This window comes from Hydractinia symbiolongicarpus, chromosome 14 (genome assembly GCF_029227915.1).
Source record: "Hydractinia symbiolongicarpus strain clone_291-10 chromosome 14, HSymV2.1, whole genome shotgun sequence".
In the NCBI taxonomy this organism is placed as follows: domain Eukaryota; kingdom Metazoa; phylum Cnidaria; class Hydrozoa; order Anthoathecata; family Hydractiniidae; genus Hydractinia; species Hydractinia symbiolongicarpus.
This window is the reverse complement of record NC_079888.1, coordinates 13,701,913-13,715,217: the sequence shown is the minus strand read 5'-3', so window position 1 is coordinate 13,715,217 and position 13,305 is coordinate 13,701,913. Positions and strand designations below refer to the sequence as shown.

General features: G+C 30.6%; 1 protein-coding gene across 2 annotated transcripts in view; it reads left to right on the top strand.

Moving 5' to 3' along the window:
* The first annotated feature begins 745 nt into the window (after window positions 1-745).
* Window positions 746-13,305, top strand: part of LOC130625334 (leukotriene A-4 hydrolase-like) — a 33,352-nt gene continuing 20,792 nt past the window's right edge. The window contains exons 1-4 of one of the 2 annotated variants that reach the window (XM_057440406.1): window positions 746-1,499; window positions 8,953-9,086; window positions 10,077-10,197; window positions 10,459-10,527. In XM_057440406.1, coding sequence (XP_057296389.1) covers window positions 1,275-1,499; window positions 8,953-9,086; window positions 10,077-10,197; window positions 10,459-10,527 — 549 coding nt within the window. In that variant the 5' untranslated portion in view covers window positions 746-1,274. The remainder of the gene's footprint in view (window positions 1,500-8,952; window positions 9,087-10,076; window positions 10,198-10,458; window positions 10,528-13,305) is intronic. The other variant, XM_057440405.1, reaches the window with a different exon arrangement.

Here is a 13,305-nt window from a genome sequence, read left to right as displayed (position 1 = left end):
TTTAAATTAAATTATTTTGGAAAATTTACCTTTTTTTCTGTGCCGAACGTTAATATTTATTTTAATACATGTGTGAAGTAATTTTTTGTTATTGTATATATGTAACTAGTTTTCTCAGGTATATAATTAAGAGAATCATTGGCAGTTTAATATTATAAAAAAAACTTTCGAAAAGTTATTTCACTTTCTTGTTTTTATTTTTGAAATATTCTTTATTAAACTAGTTTTGCGTGAGTGATAAATTGCTTGCATAAAATTATTTGCATCAGTGTATGTGTGGATGTGTGCGCATGCAATCGTACACTTCTCTATCCTACACTGACCGGAGCTGTGATCTGTCAGATGAAATTGGTTTTCGTTACAAAAAATATTTTGGAATTGCTAAGACCACCTGCTATAAGAGTTTTTGTCACTGATCTCTAATTTAGATGTGTCAAGCTTTTAAGAATAAAGCACATTTTTTTTTCTCGCATTGGGCTGTCAGCAATTAACATTAGTCGTTAAACTCTTAGTGATTCTGAAATTATTTAAAAGAAAACTGTTCTGATTTTATTATCAAATTGTGATGGCATATTATCTTAACATGTATATAAACTTGTTAGCCAGCCTTCATTAAAAATGGTAGCAAATAATTTTGAAAACACATTATGACTTAAAAACTTTTGATGATTTTAGGAAGAATTAATGTAGCTATTTTGGGGTATTGGAGACTTTCAAAAATCTCCCTTTTGTTTGAAAGTTTTTTAAAAATGCTGATGTTACATTTCTACCTTTAATTAAAGAAGAGATCACTTTTAAGCTACAAAACATCAAGAGCATAACTCCACACTTCCAGAGAGCTTTGATATTTTGCAAGTTTACAAGAAAAATAAATTATTAATTTATGCTTGCTGCATTATTACATCAATGATGATGTCATAAGGTCAGATAGAAATATTTCAAGGACAAAAAAAGATTTTTAAAAAATTCCAAAAGACTTGGTAAACAACTTTTTATCCTCGTTAACATACATAAATATCATTTTCAATGCAGGAATCCCTGTAAAGGTAAAAAACAGGACCATTTTATTTTATCCAATAAGGCAATGTTTAAGCTTTCATTCTCTTTCTAATAAACACAATGTAAGCTTACTCTAAGCCTGATTGTGTTATTAGCATAAGCATATTCCAGCCTGATTTGGAATTTTCACTTGCTTATAAAAGAAATGTATATTCTGTGATATTATGCTGAAATGAATAGTTAATAACTGATGTCTTTCACACAATGATTTTTCCATGCAATTTTGTTATTATTGTCTTTGTTACATGTTCATGTTTAAGCCATTTACCACTATTGTGATGCCACAACAACTTCTTGAAGATCCCTGTTCTCTTGCAACTGTTAGTTATTTCAAAGCCCTACATCTGGATTGGGATGTTAATGTTGATTTTCAAGCCCAGACATTAACATGTATCGCAAATCAAAAGTTTGAATGTATTTGTTATGGTGCAGACAAATTTGTAAGTATTTTCTTATTTATTTCTCCTTCAAAACTAGCCTAGCGCAGGTGTCGCCCCCCAGATGTAGCACTACAGATCAACTGTCTTTTCACCATTTTGATTTGTTATTTTCATTTTCATGGAATATTTTCTCTCAAACATAATCAAGTGGTTGACATATATAAAAAAATATGATAAAAAGGTAAAACCATAGTGGTCATCTCGTTACGATAGAGCATCTCAGGGCCCATTTTGTGAATATCAAAATGCAATACCCTGAGTACAAAAAGGATTATTGACTTAAAAGTTGTTTTGGATGCTTTTTAAAGGAAGTATAGCATAAAAAATATTTTAGTATTAGCTATACTTTCTGAGTTCCAGAATTTTAAGGAAAGAATTTTTGAAAAAAATAATGGACTTTGACAGAATAAAAAAGAACTTGGTATAATTTATCTAGTAAAATGATTTCTTCCAAGCCTGTGCTAAATGTTGATGAAAATAGACCCAAAACATTTTTATCTTCCGTGACACGACATGAATAGGGTTATGAGGCCTGGCATTATACACCGCCATTTAATTCATTATAACTATTACTTTTCAAAAGTTATACTATTACTAACTATTATGTTTTTTTTATTTTATCAAACATGCTTTGTGTTAAAAACATTTTGTATAGCATTTTTTACCCTAGAGATTTTTAAAAAGTATTTAAGAGGCAATTTTGTGTATATTTTAGTTGTTAAGTGAATTTCATAGGAATTCCTTGTCAGAGCTCACCCCAAAGTTAAATTTATGTCTTGTTCCTTAAGAACATTCGTTTGAAAACTATGAAAATTGGAACGTACAGAAAGCTAAAACATGTTGTAATTAGTTTAAAAACTATAAGACAACGGGAAAAAGGTAAGCGTCATCATGATTTGTTTGAAAAGGTCAAAACAGGATCACACAAAGCGTTATATTATAATACTTAGCAAAAGATTACTATTATTATCAAGTCATTAAAAATCTGAAAGAAATTTTATTTCTTCATGCTAATACAAAAGAGAATAGTTTTACAATGCATTTATACAATAAAACTCGCTACTAAAAAAAATATAGTTATAACAAAAGACAAATGACTGCTGTCCACCATGCAAAAGTGTGATATTAGCCTGTAAGCAGTAAATTACATTCAGACTGTACTGTACTTAAATATCTGTTTTGTTGTTTAAATATGATTTGTAGCACTCCAACGTCCAGAACTGCTTGTTTCTTCCTATTTGTAGCTAAAAATAGCATTAGACACTGTTCCCGAAAAAATAAGTGATAACAAAGTAACAAGAAAATGTATAGGATCATATGTTTTTGACAAACAAATGAAGGGATATTGGTGTCTAAATGGTTTTTAATGAAGTCATTAACCCGTCCATTTTGAAATGGATTGGGTCCCTAGTTATCTGTGTGAAGGAAAATAATTGACATCACCACCTTTTTTCTAAGTTATTTGGCCTTAAAGTTGTCACTGCAATGCAATGGCTTCACTAATCATATTAAACACATTGACATCAGTCTAAACATCTTGCCATGATATCACAAAAGTTAACAAATTTTATAACTTTTGTGATATCATAACTTTGTTGGCTACATCAAAGAAAAATGAACTCATCCACTTTGCCAGTCTCAGACGAACACAGTTTTCATATTAAAGAAGGGGTTTGTTTAGTTATTTATGGGAAAAATACATTGTAAAAATTATTTAGAGTGATTTCCATTCACATTAGAAAAAAAAACGTAACATATTTTATGTATGATGGTTTTTTTTTAGGATTTTAAGAAAACTATTTCTGTCATTATTCAGAAAACAACATAATCTATTCCTGGTCTGTCATTTTTTTATATAGGCACTCTTCTTAACATGGGTAATAGGTGTTTCATGTATCCTTGATGTAAAAAATATCTTTAGAATGATTGAATAAAAAATTACATAAAAAAGTTTCATGAAATTTATATACTAGTCTGCAATAAATACTTTTTGAACATTTTACTAACTAGCCCTTTTGATCACTTATTAAACAGACTTTATTATCCCCCTAATGCAACAAGTAAATTTCAGATATACCATTTTTTCATCTTCACTTCGAGATCTATCCAATTGTATAAGATTTCTTATGAGAAAACTTTGAAAATTCCACTTTTACTGGGGGGACCACATGAAATTGTTTATTTTTTGATATTCTGGTCTGTGAAATACAGCCTAAAAGGCCCTATTTGACACAGACTAGTTTTAAGAATTTAAGAATGCTCCAGATCTACACAACGTAATAAAGCAAGTGTGATTCATTTTTGCATAAACAGAGTTAACGTGAAAGATAAAAAAATATTACATTTCGTTTAACTTAGAAGTTACTTTCAGCACTTTTGAATTGAGTGCTGTACCATCCTTTAATTTTATAATATGTTTCTGAATAAAACTGAAAATAGCTTCTAAGCATGTAGGATATGCCAGGTTAAACAATTAATGTAGGGCGAACACTACTTCGAAAGCCATAATGAGGCTGTCAGTCGCATCCGTCTCATTACCATCGATCAATCACAACACGATATGATGCACTCGTCCTAAACACATCTGATAAATTAGCAACATGACCAGTAGCTTATATTTGGACAAAGGTCTTTTTGCCAAAATCTTGGAACAGGTTGACAGCATATTCTCTCAGCAGTACCATGGAAATTTGATATTTCTCTAAAAGAAAAACTGCAATGTTTTCGAAAACACTGTTTTTTCACATGAATTCTCATTAAGGGTTGGACAGACTATTTCTGAAATTGGTAAAAAGGAAAAAAGTACATCTCACCATCACATGTAGCTTCATAACTAATTTTCTCCCTCAAATTACGATGAATATGAAGCTCAGGAGGTTGCAATCCGATGATTTTTGCTGTATTTTTTAGATAATTACTGTTGAAACAGAGCTCACCATCCAACTCAGTTAAGGTGGCGGTAACCCTTTTTTAGCCGTCCAAATAGCTGAATTATTTACTCAGTGTTTTATGTATACCATTTTTTTCCTAATAACAAAATTATTTTAACTTAAAAACAAAATTGCTGAGTCAGTGGAAATTTCTATTTAAAAATTTATCATTAACAAGAAAACAAATTGGCTTCTACAAGCTCCAACTTTTTACAATCTCGTTATTTTTAATCAGCTTCTGTTTTTAAATGAACCTTGGGTTAACCCTGGTAAAATGGTGTGCAGAGTTCATTCATATTTTTTAAACAATAGCCTTTTGATTTTTCAAAAGATTCTTTGTTAGCATCCCCTGCTGCATCGAACGCTGTTAAAAAAATATTCTGAATAGAAAGAGAAACATTCATAACAACAAAGATGGCACATTATGTAGAAATTTAAGACAATCTTCATTATGCTACACTGCTTTAACTTTTGATAGCCTTTCATACAGCCATGATATGGTGTGCAAAAATCTTTCATCATTTTTCTTGTTCGTATCAGGCTGTGCTGCAAATGGTTCATTCAATGAACATGTCAAAGACTCATTCAACGATATCATAAACTGGGATAATCTTTATTTTGTTGTTTATTACCTTTTCGTCATCAAGATCTAAATAATCTTGGATTTCACTGTCAAAATATGAAAAAATTTGGTTTCTTCCTAAAGTTTACGTGGTATTGTTAACATTTTATCTTTTAAAAAAATAAAAAAATAAAAACCAGCATTGAAACAGAATCCACAGCAAAACCCTCAAAAATTTTGTGAATATCTTCAGGACAACCAGTAGTTATATGAAAATATTTTGAATGGTTCTGAACTGATCTTTCTTTGATACCATACAATTTTGTAAGTTTTGGATTTTTTTCTACTATCAGTACTTATACATTGTATTCCTCCTTGGTTCTCAAATTATCATGGCAAGTCATATCACAAATTCTTGACTTCACACGAATACAGACACAACAGAATCTTTCCACAGTGGAAAAATTCTGATAATATCCACCAAATGGCATTTAATGAAATTTATAGGTTTTTGGAAATACAAGGTCAAAAGGCATTGGTTAATTATTTTTTTAATTCTTCATTGCGATGGTGCCAACTCACCAGAAATGTGGCAAAAAATTTGGGGGGGGGGGGGGGGGGGCTTTCAGGCAAGTTCAGTGTTTTAAAAAAACCTGAAAAAGCCCACATCCAGTTTCAAAGTTAAAAAAACATATATACTTTTTGGCTGTAGTAAAGCACACAAAAATGTTGTATCTTGCTTGGAAACCTACAGGCTTCCCATTTTGTAAATATGTGCTTACGTGATCAGACTTACGCGATACGTTTTTACCAATCCAGAAGGTTAAAATCTCAAAATCACCTGAAGGTAGTCACAATGACCACTTTTTGACTATCATAGGTTGTATTTCACTAATGACTACCTGAACCTAGTCGGAATGACTCAACATAACAAATATATAACCATGAATTCATAAGCCTCTCAAGGATATGTAGAAACATTTTTATAGACCGAGGTGGTGTTACTTTTTTATCCCACAAAACCCATTAATCAATACAACAAGGATGGGTCGTTATAAGGATATGAAAAATGTGGCCAACCTTTTGACTAGATAATGTATTTTAGGTTCAACAACTGATTAAGAAATTATTTTTCTAAATTTCGTTCTGTATCAATATACAGATAAATAATGTAATGCATAAGGTTGCAAGTTTTTTAGTTACACATAATGTTGCAGGTTTATCTCAAAAATTATGTCTTAAAATTATTTTTAGAAACTTGTTCTAAGGCTCACCTAGCTAATTTCGTAAAATCATCTTTTCATTAAAGTAACAACGTAGGGTATAGCACGGTTTTCTAATTTATTTTAGTCACATTTATAATTTTTTTTGTGTTCAAATCTGAAAAGAAAAATTTTCATTTTGTAGCATAATGTTGAAACTGTTGTTTTTTGTTGACTTGTGTTTTAATTGAAAAAATAAACAGTCACCATCTTCAGATAAAAAACTAACATTTTAAATAATGTTTTCTGTTATAGATTTATCATTTTGCTTGCTTTACGAAAAAAAAAACAAGAAATTTTGTCCTATTTTTTAAAACTATGCCTTTACCATGAATTGTTACTTTTTTGTGATTTCTCTTGTTTGAGTTTGTCAAGCTATATCTTCTTACATGCATCACAAAGATGGAAACTGCACTGTTACGAAATTTTGTTAATTTTTCAAATATGGTTTATTATAAATCATATTTATACAGGTTTACATCTTCAGTATGATATAATATATATCTGCACTGTTATCAACCTGTTAAAACAAAAATAAACAAAGTAAACAAAGAGCCAAAATTTGTTTTTTGTTTTTAAATAATATATATAAAATTATGAGAATGTTAGAAAAAAAGAAAGAAAAGAAAAGAAGAATCAAATATATAGCAGACTATGAACAGAAAATTAGCAAAAATGGGAATTAGAAAAAATTTGAGTTTAGGATTCAAACTAAGGTAATAGACCTAGAACTCACTTTGTTTCAAAAACTTTTTAAAATTTATCATACTCTTTTCTTCCCTGGTATTAGAGGGGAGACTATTAAAAAGACTATTAAGGTTTTTATTGGAAATACCAAATCAGCTACAGAGTTAAAAATTTAACATGGTATACCAATGTTCACAATTGACCCAAACCCTGCTTATTCATTTTAAACATATCCATATTTAAATAATAACTCTGCAAAAAATTATGCAATGGTTTTTCTTATTAAAGCTATACACAAGGCAAACTTTGCTACGTTTATCAAGATTAGGGTTTGGTTTGCTCTGAAAATCTGAAAAAATTAAAATTGAAAAAAGTAATACCATAAAAGATTTGGCATGTTTTACTTTTCGACTTGAGCTTAACTTAAACTTAAACTAAACTTAATTCCCAACCTTCAAAAATTTTGTTCGTGAAAGCAATCCTAAAATATAGAAATCACAAAAAAAATTGAAGAATGAAATAACAACATTTCTTTGCCCTATATGTACACTGCATAGGGGTTGCTGTTTCAGCATGTGGAAACAATGTAGTACACCTTTAAAAATCGTTCACGGCCAGGATTTTTATTACCAAACATGAAAAATTTGTAAGTGGAGTTATTAATTAAACTATTAATATTATGTTATTTTTAAAGTTCTTTTTATCTTTTTTTTTTATCTTTTCTTTTCTTTTTCTTTAAAAGACAATTATGCACTTTAAAAAACGTGTTTAAACCTTATCATAACATTGTTACTTTCAAAATCAACTCAGTCCTTCATAGTTGGTAACTGCACATTACAGCTGTTACTTAGCCATGTGATCCTTCACTGGTACAGAGATGACGCCTATGAGACACGTCTGTATAATTGCACTTACAAGGAATATATTGTTGGTATTATTCCATATAAAATCATTTTTTATTTCGAAAGTAAAATTTTTTCTTACAAAGCAAAGTTGTTCCTGTATTGTTGTCCCAAAGAAGCCAAAAACATTAGTATTCGGTGGCGGTGTGTGCTTTGTTTTTCCTACTTCTGTGTCATTGTTTGTTTCATACTGGAGATCAGTGCGTCTGAGCTAGTGACTCTCTCAGTCTTAACTTCCTTGTCTCCGATATCTGAAGTAGGTCTAATTCTAAATAACACAAGTCAACTGTTTAAATAAAGAAAGCAGTTTCGTTGGCTACCTACCGTTGGGCATTGCTAAGTAAATACCAGCAAGAAAGTTTCTGATATTTTCATAAAATAAATAAATTTAAGAACAAAAACCATGTGTTTGACTAAATTCTGTATATATTCTGTTGAAAAATAAGTCACATGAAAACGATACATTTTTTACACTAATTGCTAGCGTGACTAGCTTCATACAATATAATCTAAAACTGAAACTAAATCTTTTTATTTTTTATTTCGCAGTTTATTCTTAGACATTAAAATAAAAACAAAGATATTTTTATCATGTGACGCAGGGAATCATCAGAAAAATTAATGTAGTATAGATGTGATTATATGTTAAGAAATGTTTTGGATTAATAGAAAGCTCCAGACTAATTTTATTTGTTAACAATGAATTAATTAATTTTTGAAACTACTACGTCGAAACGTGTGTCAGAAATATGCTTGATTTATAGAATTAATTTTTATTTTTTATGGTGTGCAATGATTGCACGCCTGAAGTATTGGATGTTTTTTAGTGTGTGAATTATCGCACGCCAAAACAAAATATATGGCATGTGCAAGTGTGTGCGCGCAATTACATGCCTTTCCTGGTAAGGCCTGTTATGGATTATTTTGTCTATTGGAATACCCTTTCATGCACCTGAATGTTCTTGAAATTTCTTGTATAGATGCTATGTATAGTTGTTTTGTGTTAGTAGCGTTATAACTTACTGTTTAGGAGCATTCAGATGTATAATGCAACCTTCCACACATTTTTTTTAAATAGATATATGTTTTGTGTTTTACACACATGTTTAGATTTTGGATTCACGAGATCTGATAGTGGAATCAGTAAAAGTTGATGGAGAAGAAGTCCTTTGTAAAGTTTTATCAAAAGTTACTCCATTTGGCCAACCTGTAGAGATACAATTAAATGATGAACAGCGAAAAAAGTATGGACTCTTTTTTTCTGCATCAAAACATGCTGTGCAAAATTAAAACACAATCTTTTTTTATATTTAATATTTGCTAAAAGAAAAAAATAGCAAATTAAAGTGTGTACCTTTGACTCTTAAATCCCTGGCAATGCATGATAAAATATTATGAATTGAAAATATGAAATTAGCAAATTTAAATCTGCAACTTTGCTTAGTTGTTTAAATTAGAATTAGAATAAGTTTGTGAACAACCTAGAAAAAATATTAAAATGTGGCATAAAAGATGTCACTATCTTCTGTGACTTTGAGAACATTATTTTGCTCTGCATTCCTTTCTTTTATAATCGCATCTGTGGCAGTTTTATACATGCATATACATTTTACCATTGTTGAATGGAATAACATAAAGATCTTCATCTGAATCATTTTAGGCCTCTTAAATTCGATTGCCATCAAAGTTTGAGAGTAATCACCATGACTGTATAGGTAATCATATGTCTTAACAGAGCCACCTGAAAAGCTAGGACTGAAAGAGAAATCCATGCAAAACAACAAGTTAATTTTTTGAAAAAAAATGATGATGCAATGAAATTTTTAATCTGCAGTGGTTACGACTCAAAAAATTAGAATAACTGGGGATGTCTTTGCAGTATCCTTATGGCAAAACTGATAGGAACTAAAAAGGCTATCATGGGTAAATAATTATAATAAATAAGTAAAATAAATCAACGAATTGCAGCCATTACCATTACTGATTTTGGTGTTTACATTTTGTTTCCTTGTTGCGAATATGACCGAATGTGAATTTATGAATAAGCAAGACACTTAGATAGCCTACCTATGTTCAGTTAATGTGTGTGTTTGCCTCTCCTGCATTAAGGTAATAAGATATAGCTATGTGGATCACTGTTGGTTCTCTGGTTATTCAGATTGTTAACCTGGTCATAAGGGTAAGAAAACGTATAGAACCTATAAAGACATCAGACATTTTAACATTGTTTTTAGAGGCAGTATTTTTACAGTGGCATTGAAGTATAGTACTTCACCAAAAGCAACTGCTATTCAGTGGCTTAAACCACAGCAAACATTGGGAAAGAAGTTACCATATTTATTTACTCAATGCCAGGTATGACTCAAAAAGTTAAATAGATTTCATTGTCTTAAATTAAACAACAAAAAGTTTCCAACCTTTCTAATTCCAATGTTTCACATTTTTTCACAGATGTGATATGTTATTTTCTTGCACCTCAGCATATGCGTTTGCAATTGCCGTGTCCTGACGTGAATTAGAAAGGCTGTGTTTAAATAGTCATTAACTTTTCTCAAAATGAATTGTTACATGATGCAATGGAATCACATTTGAAATCAACAACTTTCATCTCCCTAGGCTATACATGCAAGAAGTTTATTACCATGCCAAGACTCACCATCGCAAAAACTAACATATAATGCAAGAGTAAGTCCTGCTTTTTGTTTCTTCTTTAGAGGATGTAAAATAATTTATTTAAAGTGCCAGCATGCAATTTTTTATTGTTGATCTTTGTGTATAAAGTACAGTTTATTAGAAAACTAAAACACAGTTTAAAAATTGTGTACCCTAAAAGTATTGTGTGCTAAAAAAATAAAATTTGGGAATCAAACAATATAGTAGAAAGATAAACAAAAACTGCGTTTGAAGATAGCCATAAAAGGAATTGGGTAAATAGTTAAATATGCGTTTGACATAGACATTTGTATAAAAAACTCAAATGCACAAGGTGAGTAACACCTTGCACCACACAACCAGAGTCTTTGCACATGTTTCCTTGGCTTTGCATTATTTTTATTTGGATTTTAAAAATAATTCAGTTTTTTTTAAGAACATCTAAGTTGTAGCAGAGCATAGATGTGTTTAAATTTGTTAAAATTTTGGATAAATCGTTCTTATTACTTTGAATAATCTTTAGATTTATCCTGACTGTTATAAAGAACTGGTGTTTATTTAACCCTATTCTGGTTAGGAGGGATGCTGTATTCCTTGGTTTTTTGCTTGTTTATTTTACTTGAAATTTTTAGTAGCTGAGTTTTTATCTATATGAAGTTGATTTATCAAACAATATTTAAATTGCGCCAGATGGCCGGCAACTCCCATATTTTTAAGGCCCCTAATGCAAAAATCAACCATGAAAAACCTGTTTTGAAATTTCCACAGCCAACCTAAGATAACGAGATAATGAAAAATATACTCATTTTTGTGCAAATTTTAGAGTAAATTTCTGCTAGATGATTGGTTTCAGCTTAGTAAAAATTTTTTTTGAAATTTCAGAAAAAAATCAAATAACTTTACAACTTTTTTTTAACTGTAAACTTTATTTTAAGTAGTCCTTGAAAAGCAGGAGACTGTAATTCAACAACATTCAGTTGGGTATATTTATAGAGATGCTAGTTTTTTTGGCTGTGGAACAAGTTATATTTTACAATTCTATTTTTATGTATTATGTCTTTTGATTATTTCGTCATGAGAAGGCCACTTTCCTCGTGCAAATTTTAAATCTTTTGTCAGTCCTTTATGCTCGCCTTCCTGAAATTAAGAGTAAAATACATGTGCTGGATCTTGCACAATAAATTAATTCCGCACCTTTTAATCAAGACTTATTTAAACGAGCACCACATTTTATGCAATAACGCATCAACTGCTAACACTGCCCCAAAAACACTTTTTCCTTGTGCCAGTGGGTTATTTGTTGATAGAAGTGTGCTATTTTCACTTGAACTGAAATCAGGGCCGTTTTTTTCAGATCTAAATGTAAAGAACTTACTTTCATTTAAAAAACCCGACAAAATCAAATAACACCTCAGACTCTCGCCAACTGGAATTGTTTGTTACAGGATTAAGCATATGTTCCTTATCTTCTTCTTCTACGATGCCTGGTATGTGGTATTCTGGAAGAAAAAACAAATAAGATAAGTAGTTCTCTACTTATAATAGTGTGGGAATTAAAAAGGGAAGAGATTTGCCACCTTTAGACACAGGGAATTAGCAACCTCAGGTCCAGCTGGAACACCTACATAATAATGGGCGTTTATATTGACTGCCACAATTTTTTTGTTGATACTTTCTCTTTTTCTGTTGTACAACTATTGAAAATTCCCCATTCGTAATGTCAAAGTCGATAGCTAATGCATTTTTAAAACAAATGTTGAAAAAAATTAAAACAGGATTAACATACGCATCACATCAACTCCATTCATTTATTGCTTTGAAAAACATTGACCAAGAAAAGTACCTTCAGTAATAAAAGTAATAGTAATAATATACCTCATTTTGTATCTTTTATTCAGTACCAGGAAATTCTTTAAAGATTTTATAAATAAAATACCCAGTGTGCAATTTGGTATATTATTGTGGTATACAGTTATTTTAGTTGTTCTATTTGCAAAAATTTTAGTTTGTCATTAAAGATAATATGCGATGATATAAGGGCAAAAAATGACTCAGTTTTTTTGTCTTAAGAATGTTCACGATTTTTTTTACTAAACAATGCACCTTACCCATGACAGCAACAATTCCTTTCAAGAAAAATCAAAGTGGTATACATAGGCAAGGGAACAACGAAGCAGGCTACCCCTATTTACTATGAAAATGACATTATGTAACCATTTATTCACTCATAAGTAAATGATCTATTTTTATATTAATGTGCCTTGTGTGTGTGTGTGAACAGGGGGAAGGCCAAGAAAAATTACGGATTTCCTGCCCTGAGTTTGATGGTCATGCCTTCATGGGCATGGAGAAGCAGGAATTTTGTAAGGAACTCATTTGTTCAGAACATTTGATTACAATTATAAAGTGTGTTTTTGACATGTTTTTTCTTTAACTAGCTTTCGGCTGTATACTACAGCTATGATCACGTTTAAGAATTACAATTCTGTTCTCTCTATATATATACAACTTCAAGGATTATTAAGAAAAAACAAAAACTATAAAATAATCGTGTGCAAAAGAAATTTAATTAAATAAATATAATGGAGAGCTCATTACATTCTTATTAAGAGGTGACTTCTCCCTTTGAATCACAAGACTTTACTTTATTTTGAGTATATAGTTGTGTGCCTCTTGGACAACAATAGAAAAGTCATTAAAATTAACGAGGCGATCAAACTCCATCATATGGTCTCCTACGGCAGTGTCTTGTTGCTTGGCAACACGTTTTCTGGTCAGCTGTGAGATACCTGTATGTTCGGACACCCTCAC